Raw genomic sequence first — 24,627 nt, 5'->3', positions numbered from 1 at the left:
ATCCCCTGCGCCTTTTTTTTTTTCCCTCTTGCCTTCTTCCTGATGTTTTAGGAGACCAGCTCCCGGGGTTGAAGGCTTCCTGCCCGACCCTCACCTGGTGGGGTATGGTCGCTGTCGCCATCACCAGTCACCAGGATGTGGTCCTTCCAGTGAAAGGAAATCTACAAGGCTCCCGGGGGCCAAGACCAAGAGGCCTGCAAGTTGCTTTGTTAGGCAAAGGGGATGCTCTGCAGGCCTGGGCCCCTGATCCATCCCAGGTCTCTGATGTGGCCGCCAGGGTGGGCTTCTCTGCGGATCCAGCCTCGTCTCTGCGCCTTGAGCGCCCCATTTCTTCCACACCCCCACTCTCCCACCCTCCTAAGCGGCTGTCCCCGCCGGAGTCCTGGACGGTGTCGGCGGGCCCCGGGTTCACCCTTCGAGCCTCCTTTCGTCCCGCCCCGCCTGTCCTCGGGCTGAAGCGCTCCTCTCGGGGTTTTCCAGGGCGCGAGCGGCCGCAGCGGGACGCGGCCTCCCCGGCCGGGCTGGGGGCTGGGGCGGCGGTGCCACCGGGCGGCGGGCGGGGGCCTGACTCACCGCCTGTAACCCGACACCGCCGCCCCTCCCCCAGCCCAGCTCCGGCCTGGCGGCCGCCGCGACACCAAAGCAAAAATGAGGAGGCGCCCGGGCCCGTGGAGCCCCCGGCCGGATCGCGAGCGGCCGGCGGCCCCCGGCGGGGTGCGCGCTAGCCTCCCGGGGCCCGGGGCTCCGCGGGCCGCCGCCGCCCCGGCGCCAACAGGAGCGGAGGCCGAGCGGCCCGAGCCGGAGGCGGCGGCGGCGGCCCGGCCCGAGGGCCCGCGGTAGCTGCAGCGGGTGAGCCCCGGAGCGCCCGGGGAGGGGGCGCCGGGCTGGGAACCCCCGGCCTCCTCCCGGGCCGCCGAGGACAAAGCCCCGGCCGCCGCCGCGGCCTACGCCGCGCCGCACAAAGGGCGAGTCGCGACACGCACCCAACCCCCTCCCATCCCGGGGTGGCCGGCCGGTGGCGGCGGGGAGGTGGGGAAGCCCCGGCCGCGCCGCCCTCGTCCCCTCCCCCGGGGCCGCGGAGCGCGCCGCCCCGCCCCCGCCCCGTCTGCGCGTCCTCCCGGGAGGAGTTGGGGGGCGCGGCGCCCCACATAACACTCCCCTCCTGCGCTCGGAGCCACCCCTCTCCCCTCCCTCCTGCAAACACCACCGCCTCCCCTGCCACCGCCGCCACCTCGCTCGACGCTCCGCAGCTCGCCGCGGCCAGGGGGGCGGTGCGCCGACCGTGCGCGCCGGGGGCGCCAGATGTGCAGTCCCCGCCGCCGCCAGTGACCCAACCGCAGCCCGAGCGGGAGCGGGCCGCCTCGCCAATGCTGCGGGGGCGACCTTGAGCGCACCCCGGCTTCCTCGGCGGGGATCCCGACAACCCGAGCGTTGCGCCGGGTCCTGCCCTCTCCAGCCCGCCTTGCCCCGCTTCTGGACATGGAAGGGGCCGCTGCGCCCGCGGCTGGGGACAGCCCCGACCTGGGTCCGGGGACGCCGGGCTCTCCACCGGAGGCGGTGGCCGGGGCGACTGCAGCTCCAGCGGTGGCTGCTGCCCCGGAGCCCAGGAAACCGCACGGGGTGAAGCGGCATCATCACAAGCACAACTTGAAGCACCGCTATGAGCTTCAGGAGACCCTGGGCAAAGGCACCTACGGCAAAGTCAAGAGGGCCACCGAGAGGTTTTCGGGCCGAGTGGTGAGTGGGGAAGTCCCCGGAGTGGGGGATCAGTGGCTCGCTGCGACTAGGGACCAAGGGCGTGCGGGGCGGGAGTCTGTGGGCGCGGGGACTATCTTGTCCAAGAGGGGGCTCCTTGAGAATCCCCAGACAGACTCCTCATTCTCCTCTCGGGACCCCATGACTCAGGCGTCTCTCCCCCGAAACACTTGTTACGTCCTGTCTGCACATATTTTGGGGCTTTCTCCCCTTTTATCCAAGCAGCAAAGTAGTGGCTAGGATATGTGAATACTCTGCAGTTTTGGGACAGTGGGCTCTGCCCCGTTGGACACATCAGATCATGCCCCCAGATATCTTATTACTCTAGAAAGACCATTATCCACCTCAGCCCAGAGCTGGCCCTTCAAGTCTGTGTCCAGTATTTGGTCTCCCTGTCCCCCCTACCCCCACCCTCGTTTACCCACAGACCTTCTCTCTGCATCCTTCCACTGATTCCCCATCACCTTGATACTGTCCCTGCAAGGGAGGGCAAACTCCTGCCTACTTTTAAGAGAGAAGGTTAGGGAGCAAAAATAAAGGCTGCTAACTGCATGCCTGAGGATTGTGACAGTTTGCATGGTGACTTCTGGGAAGACTGAAATGCCCCGGGCATGGGTAGCCATTCAGACACTGCGCTGAGTTGCAGCAGGCTTCGTTGTGTTTCAGGTCCTGGCCTCGGGACTACTAAATTGCTTAAGGGGTCTGGCCAGCGGCCTTGTGACAGCTGAACCCTTGCCAGGGTGCCAGCACCGTTTGTATAGCTCCAGGGAGTGCTTTGAGTGCCTTGGGGTCTCTCTGTTTTGTCCCAATCTTGGTTTGTTGTCATTTTCCTTTCTGCAGAACAGGCCCTTGAAATCCACACGGCTTGTGGCTAGAGAGTTGGGTTCAAAGTGACTGACTGTTGCAGAAAGATTTTGTGTGGTGTGTGGCAGAAAATTAACATGGTTCTTTGATTTAAAGCAGATCAGATGTAATTTTAATCGATTTAGGGCCGAAGTCAGAAACTAATTATGAGACTCCTTATGTGCACTTTTGGGGGTGTTTCAAGGCCCAGGGTCGCTTATAAATCTAACAGATGGCCACAGGGAAAGCAAAATGAGCTGTCAGGTGAAGTGCCAGTGTTGACATTTTTCTTTTGCATTTGTGTAGGGACAGTCTGTGGAAAAAAACGGCTACCAATCAGCAAGGTCCAGCCCTTAAATTCTCAAATATCTGGATACCTGGATAACTCCCTCGTTTCTCAGATTTGCTATTTTTTTGTCAATACAACTTTATCTTATAACTTAAAACAAAGTCTATTATTGATTAATTGGAAATTTGGGATGTGTACTTTTTTTGTTTTTGTAAAACTGCCTCTGTAATGAACGAATTCTGGGGCAAGCAAGTTGAAAATTCACTGCACAGGTGCCATTTTTGCAGGTTGAAAATTCTAAAGAGGATGTGGTTGGAAAGATGTCCTTTGATGAATGGGCTTTTGGGTTTGTGGAAGAGACTGAGAAATGCGCACTTCATTCATGCTTTTCTTCTGAGGTGATATTCCCCAGGCTGGATGTTGAATAAGCAAAAACGAAGCTTAGTTCTTTGCTTGTGTTGTCTTAATAGCTGTTGAAGAATCGCACTAGGAAGTTGGAAAGCAAGATAATGAAAAACAGATGCAGTTTGAGGTGCAGGTTGAGGATGTGAGAATGTGAGGGGTTAGCTGGGAAGGGCGTGTCTGGGATCTGTGAAGGGACCCCCACACCTAAGTGCTAGGGAGCCTGTACTCTTGGAAAGAATGCAACCGTGTCTTATGGCAGACGCCTTCCTGAGCTTCCCTGGGGCTTCCTGTCACGCGTTCTCCTAGCTATCTGATCCACAGACTAAGTTAGAGGGAAAGGATTTGCATTAGTAGGCAGGAGCCTGTCTTTCTCTTTTGGTGGGTGTCTTGCTTTTTATTTGCAGAAACTATGAGCATTCCTCCAGGATTTTGCACTATGGTCACTAGGGGGCGCCCTGAGAACGATAGAGGCTCGTTTCTCAGCTCGGTGAAGAGTGAGCCCTTACTGTGCAGCCCTAGTTGACTTTTCCATCATGCTAATAATTTCAGCAAGATCTCTTGTTTTACTCAAAAAAATTATATAAAGATTTTGAAGCTGGCAGCAGATGCAGTCCCAGAAACTGGCAGTCCCCAAACTGCTTCATTTACCCATGGGACTGTTTTCTACTTGATGGCTGACTTAGCATGTTCGTAAGATTCTCCAGTGAACACCTTGCATTTAACAGATGGGAAGACTGAGGTTTGGAGAAGGGAGGTCCTCCTTGGACCCAGGTCCTCCCCCTCCTGAGTACACTGCTCACAGATGGTGCAAGAACTGAAGTGAGAAACAGGAATTGTCAGGTGGAAAATTTTCTGTGCCTGGCTGAACAGAAAATAACACGAAACAAACAAACAAACAAATAAACAAACAAAAATCAGTCATTAAGTTGTTCTTGCCCATTAAGTGCACAGTGACTCAGAATCTGTCAGGGGCAGCAAGAATTTTGTCCAATGTATGAATATGGAATTTTCTTCTGGTTCCAGGGATGCATGAAATATCACAACTTGCTCTTAAGGTTCAGTGGAGGAGACTTGAGAGAGCATGGTCTTTAATTCTGCCTGTTCCATCTCTGGGCAGGATGCTGATGCAGTGGCTTTTATAGCCTTTCTCAGGAGGGGCAGTGGTTCTAACCTGCCTTGCCAATGAGTCAGGTGCTGGGGATCATGAACATTCCTGTTGAAAGCAGGCCCTGTTCAGAAAGGAGAGACTTTTTTTTTTTTCTTCTTAAAAAAACAACATGAGCATATTGTTGCTTTGGTTGCACATCTGGAAGGACCTTCTGAGTAAAGCACACCAAGACCCAGCATCCCTTTCCACGTTCTCTGAAATGCAGTTCTGAAGAGAGGTGCAAAGTCAGGAGCTTGGAGTCAACTGGTCCAGCCCTCCTGTTGGTCCACATTTGCATCCCCAAATGTGGTCTTGCAGTCACTGTTTAAGCGCATCCACGAGACAAGTACTCAAACTGACTTGTGATTATGGAATCCAACATCGAGGCACTCTTGCAAAAATGCTGAGAGCCCTGGTTTGCATTCAAGCCCTCACCTGATCCCTTACTAGCTTTGTGACTTTAGGCAAGCTGTGTGACTTTGAAACCTCAGCTTCCTCATCCAGAAAGTGGGCGCTAATGGTACCAACTTCTTGGACTTATGAGAGTTGAATAAAATAATCTATATATAGCCTCAAAAGGGGGAAATGAACCATTTGGTTCCCTTTCTGGTAGTTTTTTTTTTTTTTTTTTTCCTCATTTCAAGATTTCAAGGCCATCAGAAGCAGATGCTTTGGACTTTTAGCCTTATATTGTGTGGAGAAGGGTAGGGGAGATAAGCACTTTTTCAGGGTTATTAAACTAACAGGCTGGGTTAATTAGGGAGGTACACATGTAGGAAGGTGAACTAGTCAGCCAGATTCAGATAGGATCTGAACGTGTTTCTGAAGTCTTGAATTTGGGCCTCAATTATTGCATAAGCTTTGTTTTGATACAGTTTTGGGCAGGGCTGTGGGTGAACCCCTGTGTCATCTGTGGCAAGCACTTTCTTTGAGCCAGATTCCCTCGACCTTCAGGCCGCACAAAGCACTGCCCCAAAGCCCAAACCCAAACCCACCCAACCTTTTGAGAAGAGGTGTCATGTGATTGCCTCAATGCCAAAGGTCAAGGTCAACTTTCTCCCTGCACCAGTTTACCTGGTGTGTGGCAGTACATGGTGTGCAGTGAGCTAGAGGCTTGGTCTTTGGGGACCCCGGGGCTGGGGGCTGGGATGGGGTGGGCAGAGGGTGTCTCCTGTCTACCACAGTGCCTCCAGCTACCAGAGAGCTAGCTTGGGGTGCTAGAGCATCCTCACTTAGCAAGCCAGGTGAGCTGACTAAAAGCAAGCATTTTAAGCACTGATCCAAAGCTATTCATAGCTTGGATGGTAGAAAACAAGATCAGAGAAGCAAAGTTGGCCTGCTCAGCCATGGGGTGTATAGCCACCACCTTGTTAAGGGTGGGGACATAGATATGAGTAGGCCCCAAGGAGCTTATCATGCAGTGGAAGCGAAAGAGTGAGTGGTTACCAGGCCGGAGTAACTCTTTTGTAAAGGGTGTGAACATTCCGGGTGGTTTTCAGGTTGCAGTGTGATGCTTGAAGTTTAGTTCATTGGACTGAGTTGACGCCGGGCAGGTGCACCCTTTCCAGTCTTATCACGCAGCTGATATTTTTAGCTCAGGTGTGTCACGCTGTGCTAAGTGCTTTACAGTTGTTTCCCCTCATTGAGCCCTTGCCAGTGAGTTGTATGCTCCAGTTGGATCCATTTTACACACTGGGGATACGGTGCATCCGGGAGGCTAGGGGATTTGCGGAGTGTCACACAACTAGTCCGTCTGTGTCCAGCAAGCCCTTATTTTTTGGAAAGGCATTGCTGCGAGAGAAATCGAGACCTTCCTGTGTTGCTCAGCTGACGACCTCTAAATTCAGCAGGTGCTTTGCCAGTGGTGCCTGAAGAACCGCCAAGGCTGATCCTTTCCTGGGGTGGGTTTTTTTGCTGTTTAGGAAGAGGATGTAGAGGGTAACAGATGGATGAACAGGGAGGAGAATTCTCCATCGACCCAGGGGAGTGCAGGTACTGTTGACGGCAACTCTTCGTCTGGGTTTCAGAAGGCTGAAATGGGGCGCTTTGGGCAGAGGGCAGATTCATTCATGTGCGTGGGGAAGGGGGAGGAGACCCGTTGGTGTGGAGTGCAGGGTTTGTGCTGGGGTGCAGAAGGAGGCCAGTTTGGTTAGGTAGGATGGGGGCAGTGATTGAGGATGGTGATGATGATGATGATGATGATAGCAACTAGCACTTCCAGGGCTTACGGCAGGCCAGGTACATTCCAACCACTTGAGTCCTCATAGAAGTTCTGTTTTCATCTCATTTTCCAGATGAAGAAACTGAGCTACAGAGAGGTCACCTAGCTTGCCCAAGGTTCCACGCAGCAGCAGAGCCAGGGTTTGTAAACACAGAGACCTTGACCCCTCTGGAGGTGCACTGAGCTGGGTTCGGATCAGAGCAGGGCTCTGTGCCCATTGCTTTGGGGTGCTGGCTTGGAGCAAGGAGGTTTCACAACAGTTGAGGTGTGAGAAGATAAGAATCAGAAGCAAATTAGAGGAGAGAGACAGTCTGGCTCTGGCGAGCTGGCTGCTTGTTGGACCCCGAGCGTGCTTGAATGAATTGGGCTGGGGTGCGCTCCGCGCGGATGCACACTGCATTCTTTGTTTCCCAGGTAGCCTCTGACCCTGGGATCCCTGGGGGGCCTCAGGGATGAGTGGGTTCACGTCCCTGCCTGCAGACAGAAATGCACCTACCACGCTGGGATGTCTTCCTCTCCTCCCCTAGGATGAGCAAGTCTTGTTAGTCCAGGTCTAACCGTTTTGAACCCCTTCCATGTTGCCACCTCCCATCAACGCCTTGCCCAGTGCCAAGCACAAAGTAGGTGCTCAACAAAGGCTTGTAGGATGGAACTGAAGTGAACAAACTGAGCAAGGGAAGGGGGTGAGGGGGGTATCCTCCCTCACCTCCAGAAGGGTTTGTCAGCAAGGAGGGTCGTGTCTGGAGTGAATGGCGGGCTGCACAGTGAGGTCTGCAAAGACAGGCTGCCCTTCCCCGCACGAATTCCTTTTCTGTTACACTTGCTCGTGCATTCATTAGGGAGAGACGAATATCCAGGGCTGGGAGGGTTTCTGGCCATGGCTTCCTGTCCTCAGTGGCTCCGGAATCAGACAGCAGAAGTCTCATTTGTCTTTCCCACATGAAAGTCCTGAAGCATCTGTAAGTTATGATTTGTGAAGTATCTGCTTTAAAGCAGAATGCATTTATCATCGTCCTGGCCCAGACGACACTGGCGAGCACAGGAATGAGAAGATCCCAGGCCCCAACACAGGAGAGGCTGGGCCAGATGACCCACCCGCAAGTGGAGTCTGGCTGAATTGATAAAATTCCCTGGAAACGGCCCAAGAGCGGCCAGATGTTGGCTTCATGGCGAGACTCTTCGATAAACTTTTAACTGCGTGTTAAAACCAGGGCTGGGCAGTTCCACTCCTAGGTTTACCCAAGAGAATGCAAACATGTGTCCACATAGAAACCCGTGCAGAAATGATCAGTGTCGTTACTCATAAGAGCCCCGAAGGAGAAGCTACTCAAATGCCCATCAACGATGAATGGATGCATAAAATGTGGTATGTCCATTTTACTTAGGGAATATTATTTATGATCTATTGCATAATGTTGCTTATGGAATATTTATGGAATGTTATTTAGCAATAAAAAGAAATGAAGTACTTAATACATGCTACAACACGGATGAACCTTGAAAACATTATGCTAAGTGAAAGAAAGCAGTCACAAAAGAACGTATATTTTGTGATTCCATTTCTATGAAATGTTTAAAATGGGAAAATTCAGAGAGACAGAAAATAGATGAGTGGATGTCAGGCCTGGGTGTGGACTTGCTAGTAAATGGAGATTAGCTGCTAATGGGCATGCGTTTCTTTTTGAAATGATGAAAATACTTTACGACTGTGATAGTGGTTGCACATTCCTGTGCACAGACTCCTAACACCTGAATCGTACACTTTATTGGGTGAATTGCTTGACACATGGATTATATCTCAATGAAGCTGATATTCTTTTAAAGGTGGGGTTGAGGGAGGGAGTAAGAACAGAGCAGAAGACGGAACCATCCGCCCTTCCAGATGCCATCCTGCGGACCTAAGAGCTCTCATTTTGTGCAAGAAGCAGGGTCTTGCTTTCCCTGGACAAGAGAGAGAGCCCCAGAACAGACCACCTGAATCTACCTGTCATCCCACCCCTCGACAGCTGGGTGACCTTGGGTCATGTATTAACTCTTGTCTCATCCAGGGCTCATCCTCTTTCTTATTTTATGGATTGTTGGGAGGATTCAGTGAAACCGTATGGCCAAGCCTATTACCCAGTGTCTGCTACATGGTGGGTGAACAGCAAAGGCTGCCAGAACCATTGCTAGTCTAAAAGGCACCATTGTCTGAATTTGGAAGAGGCCTGCTTTAGGTGGGCATATATGTAAAGTCTTCATCCTGCTGAAACAGCTCTCCAGACCTGAGGCTCGTCTGTGGCTCTTCTGTGATAGCCTGGTGGGCTGGTGCCATTCACCTGTCCCTCAGCCAGATGCCTGGTGCATGAACGACCTGAATGTCTCATTTGGCTGCCCTGGTAGTAGCTTTTCTCCACTCTTCCGCTACTCCTGGTCACTGAGAAGTGGCAGAAGCTACACCGTAAGAAAGACAGCACACATGGGAACCCAGTGTACCTTCTCTTCCTTCCAAGCTAGCAGTAAACCAGCATCCCTAATGGTGCTTACACTGTGCTTAGGACTGTGGACTCCAAGACGGGAATAGGACAAGTCCTGCCACTGAGATACCTAGAATTTATCTGGGGCCATGTGACAAATACATCATGAATATTTTGAGTGGCTAAATGAAGTGTAGAGGAAGAAATCGAGGCTGCAGAATAGACAGATGGTCTGCCCTTCTACACGACCCTGGGCAAGCTGCGTGTTTGCTCTGAGCTTCTGTCTTCTCATTTAGAAAAGGCACCTGCCAGTATCCTACCAATCAGAAATAGAATTTGGAATCTTCTGGTGCAGAGCCTGCAAGCTATTGAAACTAGAGCTATTTGTATTATTTTGGGGGAAAGTGTGGAGAACCTGATGATATTGGTGTGGCTCTTGGTTCTCCCTGTCAAATCCTCCCATGGGTTGAGTGGGGACTGAGTCTGGATTTGCCATGTCTCCAGGCTCTTGCGGGGTCTCCAGACCCTTCCTCCTATTCCTCTGCCCCAGCTCTGTGTCAGTTTCCTCGCGGCACAGGGCGAGTGTGGTTTGGATTATCTGTGTGCACCCTCCCTCCCACCCCCACCCGTTAGGAAGGCAGCGGTGCCGTGTGGCTCTCTGGTGCTGCAGCCTGGTCTGTAGTCTGGTGCTGGGTGTATGGGGGATGCTCAGTAACAGTGAGCCAATGAACCACCGAGCTCCTGCAGGAGCAGCGCACCAGCAGCCCTGCGCAGGAGAGTCCCTGCAGGCAGGAGGCAGCAGGGAAGGCCCGTCCTCCTTTCCGTTCTGTTTTCCCCGGGTCATGGCTCTGCTCGCCCTGCTGCACAAGGCTGGGGAGCCCATTTGCTAGGTGCCTCTCGGTCACACTCTGCACCGTGGCTGGAGAGAAGGGCGAGGCCGAGCCCGTCCCCAGCCTGCCTCCCAACTCAGTTCTTGGGGGCTCTGCACCCTCCTAGGCTGGGCTGCTCCCACACTTGCCTGGCTTCCTCTGGAGGTTCCAGCCCTTCCACCCCCATCTGAGAAGCCCTGGTGATCAGCTCTGCAGAGTGTGCGAGCTCTGGATGCAAAAGGCATCTGCAGGGTTTCCAGAGCCTTCCTCCCTGGGTTGTAAATCAAGTACTTTAAGAATTGTAAACCGGCTGGAGTGCAGAGTTAATGCACGTCTGGAAAAAACACCATCATGATTTGCCTTTTAAACTCGAGAAAAGAATTCCACATCGTTTACTTTCATTAGAGGTATTGGGGTTTCCACTGGGAAGGTGCTAAGAGGGGGCTGTGGTGGGTTCTGTGTAAGGAGCGGGTGGTGGTGGCCTTCCAGTGGGCTGGGCTTGGCTTTTATCTCAGGGTTGAAGGGTAGCTTTCCAGATAAAAAAAGTAGCTGCTCTGGTCTCTGACTTAGCATCTCTGACGAAGCCTGAGCCCTCCTCTCTATGTCAAGCTGCCATTACTCAGGTGACTCGGGCCACAAAGACATTTGATTGCAGCAGGCTACAGCACATCCCTGATGGCTGTTGTCACTGTGCTATGAATTGGGTCCAACTCATGCATGCTTTGCCCAAATTGCCAAAGGATGGTCACATCCCAGTCTTCCACGAGATGGTGGCAGGGAAGTGGATGATCTGCTCTGTGCGTGGAAAGTGAGTGTGTGGGGCCTGGGTTGGAGGCTGTGAGCCTCCCATGTACTCTGGAGCTAGTCAGCTATGACTCAGTTTCTTCATCTGTGAAATGGGAGTGACTGAGCGTCAACAAGGTGTGTGTGGTGTTCTTAGCAGGTTGTATGGCCCTCAGTGAGCGTTATTCTTGGAAGGAGTCCTCTGGGGCTAGGCAGGACAGGTCTCAGCTCACTCTGGGCCTGGGCAGCCTGCACTTCTGGGTGCCCCAGTGTCCAGTGCTCTTGCTTCACCTGTAAGTGGAGGGCTGGAAACAAAATGTGCTCAGAGGTCCCTGCCAGCTCCCAGGAGGAGAATCCCAGGACTCACAAAATGGAATGGGTGAAATGCAGACTTCATTTCCTGTTGCTTGGTTTTTGGCAGAAAGACTCCTTACTGGTGGAAGGGAGTAACTTCAGCTCTCAGAGCTGCTTTCCGAGTGTATGGACAGTCTCTGTCTGTGGTCCCTAGAACATGTCACCTGTGTTATGGTGCAGGTGAGGGGAGGCCCTGCCTTCCCTGCCCGCTGCTTCTCTCCAGGGGCATCCCAGGCTTGCTTAGACACCTCTAGCAGCTAATTCTCAACTTGCCTCTGTGAGACGGACAGGATGACGCTCCGGACACCTCCGTTTTTCCCTCCATGAAATGGGGTGGTGGAAGTAGCGCTTGCCTCCCATGTCGACACAGGATCCGTGACCGCCTGGTGCCTGACACGGAGTCAGTTCTCAGTGACGGTGAGCTGTGGTCACTTGGGGTTCAGAGAGTCGTGTTCTGCAGGGCTGTTCAGAGGTCTCTTCGCTCAGTCCTTAGATACTTAGAGCTCAGGGTGGCTTTGCTGATGGACTCGGTGAAGCCAGGGGCTCGTGGCTGCCTCTGCTCTGGCTGTGTTTAGATCTCCCTGCAGGAACCATTTATTCTCCCTGTGGTTTTAGCAGTGATTCTGGGGGGATGCTGCACGCAGGGAGGGCTTGGCTCCTTGATCCTGGGTGACAGGTAGCACAGGAGGTGAGACTCCAGAGCTGAGGAAGAGACTAAAAAGGGACCCTCTTCATATTCCTTGCAGTCTCCTTGAAGGGAATGCTCAACTAGTCCCTGGGCTACTACTCCTTTACTGAGCACTCTGATTTACCAGGGCCTGTGGTAAGGACTCTGCCTGCATCATTACACAAGCTCTTAGAATGGTCCTAAGGGATAGATGCCGTCACCGTCCCCACTTTGCCACAGAGGGAACTGGGCCCAGGGCCACGCTGTTCGCAACTCGGGACGATGGAACCCAACCCAGGTCCAAACTACAGTCCTAGACTGCTTCTCAAGGACTAGAAATATCTCTGTCCTTTTTTTTCTTCGTGTGTCAGGTATTCTTTCTGTCTCTCCCAGGTAGCAGATTAAAAAACACTTATTCAGATATTTACCAAACTCGTCCTAGGTGCCCAGCACTGTGCTGGGCATGGGGAAGGTAACCAGGAAGAAGACACAGCCACTGGCCCACAGGAGTTCAGCTGACCCTTGATTCTAAAATGTGTGCGTAACCCTCACCATTTCTAGATCCTCAGTCTTAGTGGTCCACTCTAATCTCTCCTTGCCGGTCCATTTACGGAGACTGATACCTGCTGTCCCCCGACCCCTGCCTCTTTTTCCTTTCTTTTCTGAAGCTCTCAGAACATCATCATCGGTGTCAAACATCCTTTATGCAGCCTTGGCTTCCTCAGTATCAATTGCCAGCCAGCAAATTTTGAGATGGTCCCCGCGGTCCTGGAGGCAACATCGGTAGCTGGTGTGCTTCTTAGTAGCTTTGACAGCGAGCAGAGGTGGCGGGTGGAAAGAGGCGAGTAGTTTCTCTGGTGAGCTTAGTGCCCGGTGCATGAACGTGTTCACCGGAGTGATGGCACCCTCCGGGACAGCCACAACTTGCCTCTTGGTTAGTGGAGCTGGTTCCCAGGCAGAGTCAGGTGGAGGGCTTGGGGGTCAGATGAGTGAGCGGATGGATGTGCAAGCTCTGGGAGCAGAAATCCTGGAGCGCAGCTGAATTCAGGGGCCCTCTCACTAAGTAGCACCCACCTTGGATGTGTGATGTGTCGGAAGAAGCAGGAGGATCCTTCCTTTAACAACGCTGTATAATAGCAGGGGACATTTATTGAGTGACGAGTGTGTGCCAGGCACTGCACAGATGACTTTGGCATGTGTGTGTGGCTGGGGCTGGTACTCAGGGCCCGAGCTTGCAAGGCAGACTCTCCACCACTGAGCCACAGCTGCAGCCCTTCACTACTTTATATGCTGTCTCGGGCTGGGGAGATCGCTCAGTTGCTAGAGTGCTTGCCTGTCAAGCACAAGGACCTGGAGTCAATCCCCAGTTGCAAACAGCGTGACCTGGGCCCCGTTCCCTCTGTGGCAAAGTGGGGACGGTGATGGCATGTCTCTTAGGACCATTCTAGGAGCTTGTGTAATGATGCAGGCAGAGTCCTTAGCACAGGCCCTGGTAAATCAGAGTGCTCAGTGAAGGAGTAGTAAGCCAGGGACTAGTTGAGCCTTCCCTTTAAGGAGACTGCAAGGAATATGAAGAGGGTCCCTTTTTAGTCTCTTCCTCAGCTCTGGAGTCTCACCTCCTGTGATATATATATCTCACCTTTGAACCTGTGTGATTATTGTGGACATTTTGCAGATGAGGAAGCAGAGGCTTTGAGGGAGACAATGGCTTGCCTGAAGTCACAGAGCTGGGGTTTAGGGCTGGGCTGCCTGATGGGTAGTTCAGGGTCACGACCCTGGCTCCAAGGCCTCTCGGGATGGTAGGCATCTGATGAACCCAGGCTTAAAGTTCAGAGAAGCGGTCTCTGTGCTTCTGAAAATAGCAGTTTGAGAACTTAGTCCCAAGATCCCGATCATTCTGTATCTTAAACTCACTTAGGACCTCGTTGAGCCTATATCTGTGCCTTGTACCCAATAAGAATGAAAGAAATGTTGAATAGCCATGGATTGTAGTGTGTCTGAGAATGTCCTTGGGAGCCTTGGGGGTTGGTCCCAGTGTTGCCACAGCCTAATCTGTGTGACCTTGGTCAAGATGTTCCTTCTGTGACTGCAACCAATTTATCTGTTGGATGAGAGCTTTGGGACCGATTTGTGTTTTAAGATTCATTATTCATTCAACCAACATAGATATTCCTTGATTTACGATGGGTCTGCTTGTGAAAAACTCATTGCAGTTGAAGCTATCATAAATAGCAAATCTGTTTAGTATGCCGAGTCTCCTGAACGTCATAGCTTAGCAGTACGGTATGTGGACCAGTGTGGGTCGTCTCCCCTGGTGATCATGGGGCTGACCCGGGGCTGCCACTGCCCAGCCTCACAAGAGAGGATCCTTCTTGCACATCAGTAACTGGGGAAAGATCCAAATTTCAAATTCAAAGTATGGTTTCTACTCAGTGCCTATTGCTCCTGTACCATTGTCAAGTTGAAAAATTATAAGTTGAACTATCAGAAGTCGGACAGACTTCATTTATTGAGTGCCTGCTGTGTCTGATGCTGCCCCAGGCAACAGCGACAGAGAAATGACACAAACCAGGTTACATCCTCTTCCACAAACTGTTTTTGTGCATCTTCCTGGCTTGTCCCCAGATTGCTTCAAAGCAGCAGTTGCTGAGTCTCCTCTGCGGAAGGCGAGCTCTGGTGGGGCAGTTCTGTCATTTCTGCTTACAGAAGCAACCCGAGTGCCTAGAACAGGGCCTGGCTGATAAATATTGGTGACTTGCGTGCATGGGTGATGCATACAATGCCTATTTGGCTAATGAAATCTCAAGTTATATATATTCTATTGCTAAAGCCCAAGAAGAAAGTTAAGGAGCACAAGTCCCATTTTCTAGGAAAAACACCACTATTACAAATTAAGATGAAGCCGAGACAGGGAAGGTTTCTGATCGGTGCTTGCAGAAGGAATAGGGAGCCAGTCAGGATTCCTTGCTTGCTTTTTTGTCTGATGGTGCTTTTTGCAAACCGCAGAGAAAAACCAAACAAAAACAAAAACTCCTTTTTTCCCCTCTTTGCTTGAAGCAGAAAAAGCACTTGCTTCTTAAAACAGCTCATGAAGGAAAAAATTATAACAAATATTTAGCATTTCTCTGGTGGCCGCACAGTCTGAATTCCTTTCAGCCCCACAATGAGCTCTAATTTTATGAAATGTTTGGATTAGCCACCAATTTTCCGGTGGAATTTAGGAGGCTTGTATTCGTACTTATGCTTGAAGCGGAGAAATCTCATAAAATCTGCTTGGTGTCTCGGGCCCAGTGGGACGTTCCAGCCAAGGACAAAATGACCATCAGCAAGTGATGGGGGAGAAGGAGATCTCTCTGGCAGCTGGGGCCAGGCTTTGCTGACGGTGGTGTGTTCCTGAGCTGCAGTCCCTGGGGCTTGGCAGGGCTGCGTACCACTTCCAACTGATCATGGGCTATAAAAATTCCAGCCCAAGAACAATGCTTTGTACCTGACCTTGTTCTCTCAATTCTCAGAGCCAGAGGACATTAGGGCATCTGGTAATTGGGTGAGAGGCATTTGATAGCCCGTGGCGCTCCGGACGCCCCTGATGGCATCAGTGTCTTGCGGTCTGGTCTCTAGTTCTCATCTCTCCTCCTGCCCCTTGACCTGCGCTGTCCATTAGGGACACTCGTGGCTATTAAAATCAATTACAATTCAACGAAATGAAAAATTCAGTTCTGTGGTTGCATTGGCTGCATGGTAAGTGCCCAATAGTCCACCCAGTAGCGGCTGCCAGTGGATAATGTGCAGGGCAGGTCATTTTTGTTACTGTAGAAAGTTTTGTTTGTTGGGCGTAGCTATTGTTGATGCTGAGTTTGATGGAGAGGGGGTGCCTCTTACCTTGTTTTATTAAGTTTGTAGCACTTGTTGCTACTTGTAAGCCTCTCTCAGCATCTTTCATTGCTCTGTTTCTGGTGTCCAGAACAGTACCTGATAACGATTTTTAGAATAAATGAATGAAGTCATCTGTCTTATTCAGTCTTGCTTTGCATGTGTCTGACGCACGGTGGGCCTTCCAACAAATGGAATGAATTCTTGCAGCGTAGCCATTGACTGGATGACTCTGAATTCAATTTGTCGGGTCCATGCTGTGACCTTTATTGTGCAAGGTTCCATAGATACGTGAGGAGCAGGCAGATGTGGCTTCTCTAGTTAAGGAGCTTATCCAACCTGATGGTTCTTAAATTAGAGGGGGACGAGTGAATTTTTGAGGGGCCACTGTTATTAAAATGCATCTTCCAACAAAAAGTTGTACCCCATTTGTGTACAATGAATCAAAATGCAGTCTGTAAAAATAAAAAAAAAAAAGAAAAGAAAAAAAATGCATCTTCCAGATTTGTCTGGAAAGTCTGCTTCAGTAGGGTTGGGGTGGGACTCAGGGACACCTGGGATCTTCTGCATGTTAGCCAGAAAACTCGGGTGAATGATGGGGGACGTCTGGAGAGTTGAGAAGCTAGCTGCAGCATTCATCTGGGGAGGTACCACGCCACTTCCTGGTGTCCTGTCATGTGTAATGGTAACAGCTGCAAATACAGAGCAGTAACTGTGCACCAGGTGATGTTCTAAGCATGTTAAATCACTGACCCGAATTCCTCCTCACTGAGAGGTGCACACTATTATTATCCCTGATGGGTGGATAAGCCTAGGAAAGTGAATCATTTGTCCATGTGGACACCACCTGTAAACGGGATTCGAACCCTGAACTGTGATGTGCCTGATCACACCCTCTGACCTTCGAGCAGCTGCCTCCTGGATGCCACATGTGCCTTTGCTGCCAGTTTCTTGGAGTCAAATTCAGGGGTATTTACCAAATGCCTGTTTAGGGGATTCACACATGCGGGTATCATGGAGCTCTGTTGATGGACATTTGTCCATCTCTGGTCTCAAGGAGTGTCAGGAATTCATCCAGTGGACTTTCCCTGTGGCACCCCCAGCCTGGGTGGACAGGAAGGAGGCCTAGGCCACTGCGAGTGGCAAAGCCAGGAAGTCCTAAGGACTCAATTTTCCCTCATTTTGCTCCTTGTGACTCAGTTTCTACTGTTTCGCCCAGTAGGGTGTGTGCCTGTGTGCGTGTGTGCTTGCGTGTGTTCATGCGTGTGCACTCTGCGTGTGTGGTAGGGGTCCAGCAACCCACTCTGTTACACTTTTGTCCCTGCTTGCTTTGTAGGAAGGCTGTGCCCCCTTCCCGCCCTTTTTCAGCCACAGGCAGAACAACCCTTAGATTTGGGAGCTGCCAAGAACTCCTAACCCATGTCCGCGAGACTTGAAGAGAGCAAAAAGGAGAGGGTGAGGCGCGTGGACCAGCCAGCGCGTGACTTTCGCAGGGTGCGCTTCGCAGAGCTTACATGTGTTACCCTGACATCATTTCCACTTTACAGTTAAAGAAATTAATGCTCAGAAAGAGTGTCAAGTAAGTGAGGTGGCACCAGCGTTAGAGCCTCAAGTCCGCCTCCCCCGCTGTCGGCTTTTCCAGCTGCATCACCGAGTCCCAGTCCTCACTGAGCATCAGAATAACCCGGGGACCTGGGAAAACACACTGGCGTCTGGGCTCTTCTGCAGGACTAAATGAGGCTATCTGGGGAAGGGGCCCAGGAGTATTTTCAAGCAGCCCCCTAGGTCACTGTAACGCACCCTCCGTCTGATCATGTCTCCATCCACACTTGGCCGGCTGGGGCCTCGCCTCTGGGAAGGTGAGCCTCCCCTGTTCTTGCCCCCAGAATGCCCTCTCCAGAGCGGACTGGCTGTCCAGAGCTGTCCCACCAGGCCTGGGCTGGGACCTTTTGCTCTCTTGCATCACAGGCTGCCCGTAAATCGGCAGCTGTCTTGTTTTCTTTTTAGGCCCCAGTTGTAATGACCTTTGTCTATCTGTTTATTTCAGAGAAATAATTCCATCCTGCAAAATCGATTCCCTGGGGGCTATAGAAGTACATTTGGAGGGACTTCTTTTAGTGAGGTGACCTGAGATGGCCTCTCAGTTGAGGCGACAGCTGCTTCCTCTCTCCCCGCTCGCTTCTCACTTTGCCCTCTGACATTGTCCTCCTAGTTTGAAGGCCTTCTGGGGGTGTCCTTAGGCTGCTTCTTAACAGTATAACAAAAATACAAGAACCGCCAGCATTTGAGAGCAGGCATGGTACTCACATTGGGCACCATTCTGGGCATTTTCTGTTGTCATCTCATTGGCAGTGCTGAGCGTAAGCATGTCTAAAATTGGGGTTTATCCTAATAAGGGGACAGTTACAGTTGTGCCCCATTTTTGGCTTCATTGGAGGATGAGGTGTTCTGAGAGGGTAGAGGTGGCCATATTGGAGGTAGTGGGGTTGCCTGGGATGGTGGGGGCTGGATAAATGGAACGGAAGGGTGCAGGGAAAGCAGAGAGTAGCTTAACAGTTCCCTCGTGTTCAGCCTGCCATGCGCTTTAGTCAAGAGATTGCAGAATTCTGGTTTATCGGATGTTTTGGTTAAGTGGAAGAAGTTGTAACAGAAAGCTGCAAATATGTATTTGCAGGTAATCAAAGTTCATGAGTGTTTATTAATGAACCAATGAGCCAATGAACCAATCCTTTTAAAAATTGTAGTATGGTGGCACACGCCTATAATCCCAGAAGCTTGGGAGGCTGAGGCAGGAGGATCTTGAGTTCAAAGCCAGACTCAGCAACTGAGCAAGGCATTAAGCAACTCAGCGAAACTCTGTCTCTAAATAAAATACAAAGAAGGTCTGGAGATGTGGCTCAGTGGTTGAGTGCCCCTGGGTTCAATCCCTAGTAACCTCCCCTGCCAAAAAATGGTAGGCATTTCTTAAGGAAACCTCCCTTAGATGACTGATTTCCTTCTTGCCTTGTTAGAACCAAGTCCCTTGAAAGTAGATGAAACCTTTTCTTGGATTCTTTGGGTAAATTCTCCTAAATGGTTCTCAGTACTGTGTTTTGGAAATCTTCATGTTTGCAATTTATAGTTTATCTGTCTTCTTTCTCATTACCTTGTATTCCTTTTTGTGATCTTTCTAAAAGGTAAAATTCTCCTTTTCCTTATAGCAAATGTAAGGTAGGCTCGATGCTGAACACTCTCAAGACAGAAAAATCAAAGATTAAAGGTGAAGTTAGTTGTCATGCCTTGATCCTATCAGTGAGGCTGTTTCTTGTTCCACTTTTTCAGCTCCCCTACAGACTTGCTGTGACTAAGCTTCTTCAAATTGTTTTGGTAGGAAAGCAATGCGGCCATCTGCGGGGACTTCTGTGGCATTTTTGGGGTGACTTTTTCCTCATACTGTCTTCAGAACTGAACAGGTCCTGAGAGCCAATCTAGAGAAGTTCTGTTTTCTGGAGTAACAAGATGAACCTCCTTTGGGGAATAGGACTGGCCAGTGTCACCCAGTTAGCACGTGGCTGAGCTGTATCTCATGACTCAAGGTCAAGGGCTTTTCCTATTTTGCTACCTATTCCTTGTGTTTTAGATTGTGGGTTTAGAGATATGTGGTTTCAAAATAAAGGAGCTATTTCTATGTTTGGTAACTGGAACCAGAAAAAAGAAAAAAACTCTATCTCAATCTCTCTGTTACTCAAGTGACAGATTTTTTTTAACTTATTTTATTTTTAATGGGGGGGATAAGAAGCAAAATTTTGCCCTTTCTTTAGCGTGCCAGACCCAGCCTCTGTTGAAACATTGGTCTTAGATTAATACCGAGATGGACTCAGAAACACACTTGAAAGCAGCTTGCGTTATTATCTGTACATAGCTTGCATTTTATGACCTGCTTAAAGATGCAGGGCGCATAAATCTTGGGAAGGACCGTCTTATTTACTTCTTCGTCTTTTCAGCAGATGGGATGTTCGCAATGGAGACGGGCTGGCTTCAGATGTCTGCTCCAGGATGTTTTAGCTGAACTGTATGAGTCCATTAAACAAATGTAAGAGTTTTGGGAAAGAAGAGCTACGTCTCAAACCAAATGTTTTACATGGACAACATCTGGGGAATATTGGTATTCGTGTGTATGGTACATCAGAAAGCAGCTTGGCCGGGTTCCTCTGGGATGTTTCTGGCCCGTGGTTGCTGGATTTGACAGTTTTGTTGTACGGGAATGGTTCTTATGAAGTATGGCCATCAAGCAATGTGTGATCCAGGAAGGAGTGTCCTCATTTGGCCGCACACTCGAATTGTTCTGATTAGCTCCCCGACCAGCTCTTCTACAACACACGAACGATCCAATATCTGAGCGAGTTTTCCCAAGGCTTAAACTCCAGAGGAGGAAGTCATGATGCCAAGTGTCACCAGGTGATTCCATAGATTTGACAAAATGTGGAACCAGGTGTGGCCCAGTGGAAGCAGCATTGGTTACAGATGTCAAGTGCTGGGTTGAAACTTGGGTATTGCTTTTATGATCTGTGGGAACTTGGGGTGCTAGCTCCTCTTTTGGGTTCAGTTTTCTTCTGCAGAGTAAGAGCCTGTCTCGTGGCGTGATGGCGGTGTAGAATGAAGTGGTATGGAATGCTGTCACATGCATTGGGGGCGTCATTTATACAACACGGTACTGCAGCTCCACGTGCAGAAGCATTGTGAATCAGAGTGGTATCTGGGAACGTTGTCTGACCTCAGCAATTTGTAGTTACTGGGTCAGGCTGTTAGTGGTGGGTGGAGATGTAAGAAAGGATTAGGGCTTATAAAAATGAAGGCTTATAATATTCATCATGCTGGATTCAATTAAACTCAGTACATGCTGATTGCAAATCCACTGTAGTGCCAGATTCTCTTCTAGATACTGAGGACTCAGAGGGGACAAGGCGGTTCTGTGCTACCTCGGGGACATTGACCATGAACAATCTTCCCTTTTGCTAGGTTATGTATGACTGCAGTTTAAGTAGCCAGGAAATGTTTTGTAGGTGTGAACATTAGTTGGCAGAGGCTATGGCTCGTCTCCTGTACCTTGGTACATAATGACCCCTCTCCCCTAAAAGGCAAAACCTTGTGATAATTTAATATGGCACTATTGTGGCATGAAAGGAGTTGTAAAAAATCTGAGTGGGTCCCAAAGATGGCATTTTGATCAGTACGGGTCCAGTGAAATAGTCATGGGCCCATTTCCTGATGAGAATGACCGAGTCATGTAAAGTATGTCATATGAACAAGGGACCCTGGAGACACGGCCTTGACCCTTGTCAGGATGGGAGAATTAATAATGGAGCAAAGTGAGACCCAGTTCTGGTTTGAAATGATTCTTCTTTAGGAGACACAGGGGTGGGGAGGGGGCTTCCGAGGAGGCCCCGTCTGCACATACGTGCTGGTTTGTCTGAGTTCCCCCAACAATGCCGAGTCCAGCAACAGGTATATGCTGTGCTCTAGCCACCGCTTGGCCCTAGAGGTGCAGTAGTGAATGAAAAGCAGAGATGGCCTCTGTGCAAACAGAGCTGGCAAGTAAGGGTGAAGGAGGTGACGAGAGGGGACCCAGGCGTGTGTCCTGGGGGCTTGTCGCAGGGTGGACAGTGTCCTGGGAGATGAATGCAGAGGATTCGGTCAGCTGAAAATGTTAGCTGCGGACGACAGAGTGTGGAGGGACGCTGGCAGAAGAAAGGACAAGTGTGCGTGTCGAGGGACACGAACACATTCCCCCGCCTGGCTGTGCCCTGGGTCCCTGTGAGCGCCGCAGATCCTTTCCCCAGTCTCCTCTAAGGTAGGGATTGAGGACTGAGTGCCGAATGAGTCTCACCAGCCTGATGGGGCAGCAGGAAATGCCCACCCAGGACTGAAGACTGTCCTTGGGGTCAGGCTATCATCTCTTGGTGCTGCCCATTTGTAGCCAGAGACAATCCTGCAAGAAGCACCCTGGGCAGGTTTGTGGAAACCTAATTAGGCCACTGACAGGCATCCAGGCAGGTCCGGCAGTGGGGCTGTGGAGCAGGGAACCTATTAATCCTCTGGATAATGAACAATGAGAGCTTCCCTTGCAAGGAATGAGGTGCTGCCGCGCAGGGGAGGTGACTGAGACCCCGAGGCCCGGTGACAGACACTGCAGCCTCTGCCACTGTTCCCCCGTCTGACATGCCCCATTGCTGTTAATCAGTTTTCTAAGCAGAAGGAATTCCGTCAGGATAAAAATAACTTCTGACAAATCCCTTTCACTGATCTGCATAATCGTCCGTGGTGAAAACAAAATAAAATTCAAAGCCACGCCGGTTTTTACCTGTTATATTTCACCAGCTTAAGAAATTTTTAAAAAATGGATTTCTTTGTTCTGCCCACCTGGACCTGCTGAATTCAACAGACTCATTTCCTTTCCCTTTGGAAACCTAATTTGGCTTAGTTCTTTTATATCCCTTGCTCATTGTTCCCAAGGTCAGTGATCCACTAGCAGCCTGAAGTTAATATTTAAAAGCAATATTTGCAACGAATTAAGAAATAATGGGACAACCCCCCCCCCCGAGTACGCTCATTCATGTGTGATATCAGAACCCGAGTGAGGTTGGGACTGAACTGGGCTGAAAACAGCGTCCTGGTTTGGCTGCGGGAGGACACCCCCGGCCTTGGGTGGAGGTAAAACCGTGTGCCATGCTGCGAGACATGTCATAATTTGCCAGCACTCTTAGAAGTATCTGTCACTCTCCGTCTGGGCTTATTAATAATGCAGTAGTTCTGGGACTTCGTTGCAGCTGGAGCCTGCCTCACATATAAATGTTAATAACCCTTTTGTGGTGGCTTCAGTCCTGCTGGTAGCTGCGGTTTAGCATTGGGTCAGGACTCTGCTAGGCTGTCTTGTTACGGTTCCAGTATTGCTGTAAATTTGGTGAACTTGGGCCTCTACCTTAACCTCCCCGGGACTCAGTTTCCTCATTGGTCCAGTGAGGCGGTCGGCATGGAGCGCCGTAATCCGTGCAGCTCCAGCGTCTGCTGGTGATATTGGTGCTGATGGTGACTTCTGCCACGGCTCCTCTGTGCCTTTGCCGGCTGTGTCACGTACACGGTCTGATAGGATCCCCACGTCAGTCCTGGTGCGGCTCTGCAGGATGACAGCCTGAGGGGGTGCCGTCGTCCCCCTCACTTGCAGGTGGGGAAACCGAGCCTGTGTCTTGACCACCTGTGGACATCTCCTTGGAGCAGGTGCCTCCAGGTTGCTGTGAGTGCTGACAGGACCAAGAGTTCTGAGCAACTCTGGCCAGGGCTCTGCTGGGTTCCCAGGGCCATCAGTGCACGTTGCGCGGCCGTGGGCTTATGGAAGTTGTGCTGTAAACAGCAGTGCCAGCGTGATCTGAGGCTCCGGTGGAGGCCGTCCAGCTTAGAAGTAACCTCAGCCCCTGGCCCATCCCTTTTCTTCCCTCATTGGGACAATTGTAACCTGGAAGAAAAGCAGTTGCACTTAGAATTCTGAGCTGGTGTTGAGTTTGGCTTTCGGAAACGTGCGAGGCTAAAAATAAACAGCAGCTTGGCAATCCCAGCCCTGGCTCAGCAGCCCCGCATTTGGAGCCTGTGAGTCGGACGCCGCCCCTGTTGGCATCTCTGGTGTTACCGGGGGCCTCTGCACATCCCCAGTGTGCAGACTGTGACATAACCCATCCCAGTGGCTTCTGAATCCTCGGGCTACGACCAGGGAAGTATTTGTTGGAAGCAAACTTGCCATTTGCCAGTGGTCAGTTAATTCTGGTCACGGAGTCCTCCGTATTGGTGGCAGGGGGTTGATTTCATTAGCCACTTAGTGTGCACTGCGACTGTCGTATTTAAGTTGCAGGATAGTAGGAGCTGGCAGGGGCACATCGACTTTGGTGTAAGGTGGCAGTTCTCAAACCTCAGATACAGCTGAATCACATGGGGATTTATCAAAACGCCACACCAGGTCTTCCCCCAGCCCCCACCACCTCCATTCACTGCCTGCAGGTGACTCACTGTCCTCGCTTTGACAGAGCGCTCTCCAGAGTCTGCCTGTCCTGGAGCTGGTTTGTTGCTCTCTTCGTACTCACCTGCTGCTCACTTCCAGCTGACCCTCTTTTCCCTTGTCCCTGCCTGGGCAGCCATGGTCACTCTTGTGTTCACAGATCCTGGTTCCATACAGGAAGTGTAAATCTGTCCCGAGATTTCTTCGTCATTAGGTCCCTTCCTTGAGTCATCACCGTGGTGATAGAGACATCCTCAGCACAGTGCTTGGCGGGGACAGGCGGGGTGGGGTGAGTCCTGGAGAGTGAGGAGTGACTCTCCATGGAGATAAAAGCATCCCAGCCCTGGCTCCAGAGCAGGACCTGGCCCGGTCAAATACAAATCGGCTTTGCTGTTTAAATCTGGAAATAGAACACATTTTTCATAGCAGGAGAAAAATCTGCCTCTTCTGAGGAACCATCATCTCTTTTTATGGGGGTTTTGGGAAATAGAGGATTGGGAACCGGGTTACGGTGAATTATGTTTTTCAGAACCCCTTACAAGATGAAAGGGCAGCGGGTGGCTGGTGGTGGGTGCGAGTCTTTGAAGGCAAAGCTGCTCCCTGGCACCGGGTGCCTCTCCTCTGAGCCTGTTCATACAACTCTTGGCTTCCAACCCACTCCAGTCTGAAAAAACATCCATGTAACAACGTGAATCAACAGGCCAGAGAGGACGAGAAGCGCCATGGGCCCCCAGGCAGAGCTGGCTCGGGCCCCGTGGGGCCTGTTGCGTCCTGGCAATTTGCTGCAGTGTTGTCCTGAGTTGGCCAGGCTCCTCCTCAAAGAGCGGAGGGTCATTGAATTAATTAAGGTCTTTGCTTGCAACACAGCCTTCTTGGGTGGCATCGCCATGGTGATCCAGGCAGAGGCTTTCTGAGCAGCAGCCATCCGGTGCTCTGGGGAGCGTG

At 51.0% G+C, this 24,627-nt stretch overlaps 1 protein-coding gene across 1 annotated transcript in view; it reads left to right on the top strand.

The window, feature by feature from the left end:
- The first annotated feature begins 727 nt into the window (after positions 1 to 727).
- Positions 728 to 24,627, top strand: part of Nuak1 (NUAK family kinase 1) — a 66,611-nt gene continuing 42,711 nt past the window's right edge. Inside the window, exon 1 of the mRNA XM_047549119.1 lies at positions 728 to 1,737. Within this exon, the coding sequence (XP_047405075.1) occupies positions 1,480 to 1,737 (258 nt within the window). The 5' untranslated portion in view covers positions 728 to 1,479. The remainder of the gene's footprint in view (positions 1,738 to 24,627) is intronic.

This window comes from Sciurus carolinensis, chromosome 4 (assembly GCF_902686445.1).
Source record: "Sciurus carolinensis chromosome 4, mSciCar1.2, whole genome shotgun sequence".
Lineage (NCBI taxonomy): Eukaryota > Metazoa > Chordata > Mammalia > Rodentia > Sciuridae > Sciurus > Sciurus carolinensis.
The sequence above is the reverse complement of the archived record's forward strand: the minus strand, read 5'-3'. Positions and strand labels throughout refer to the sequence as shown.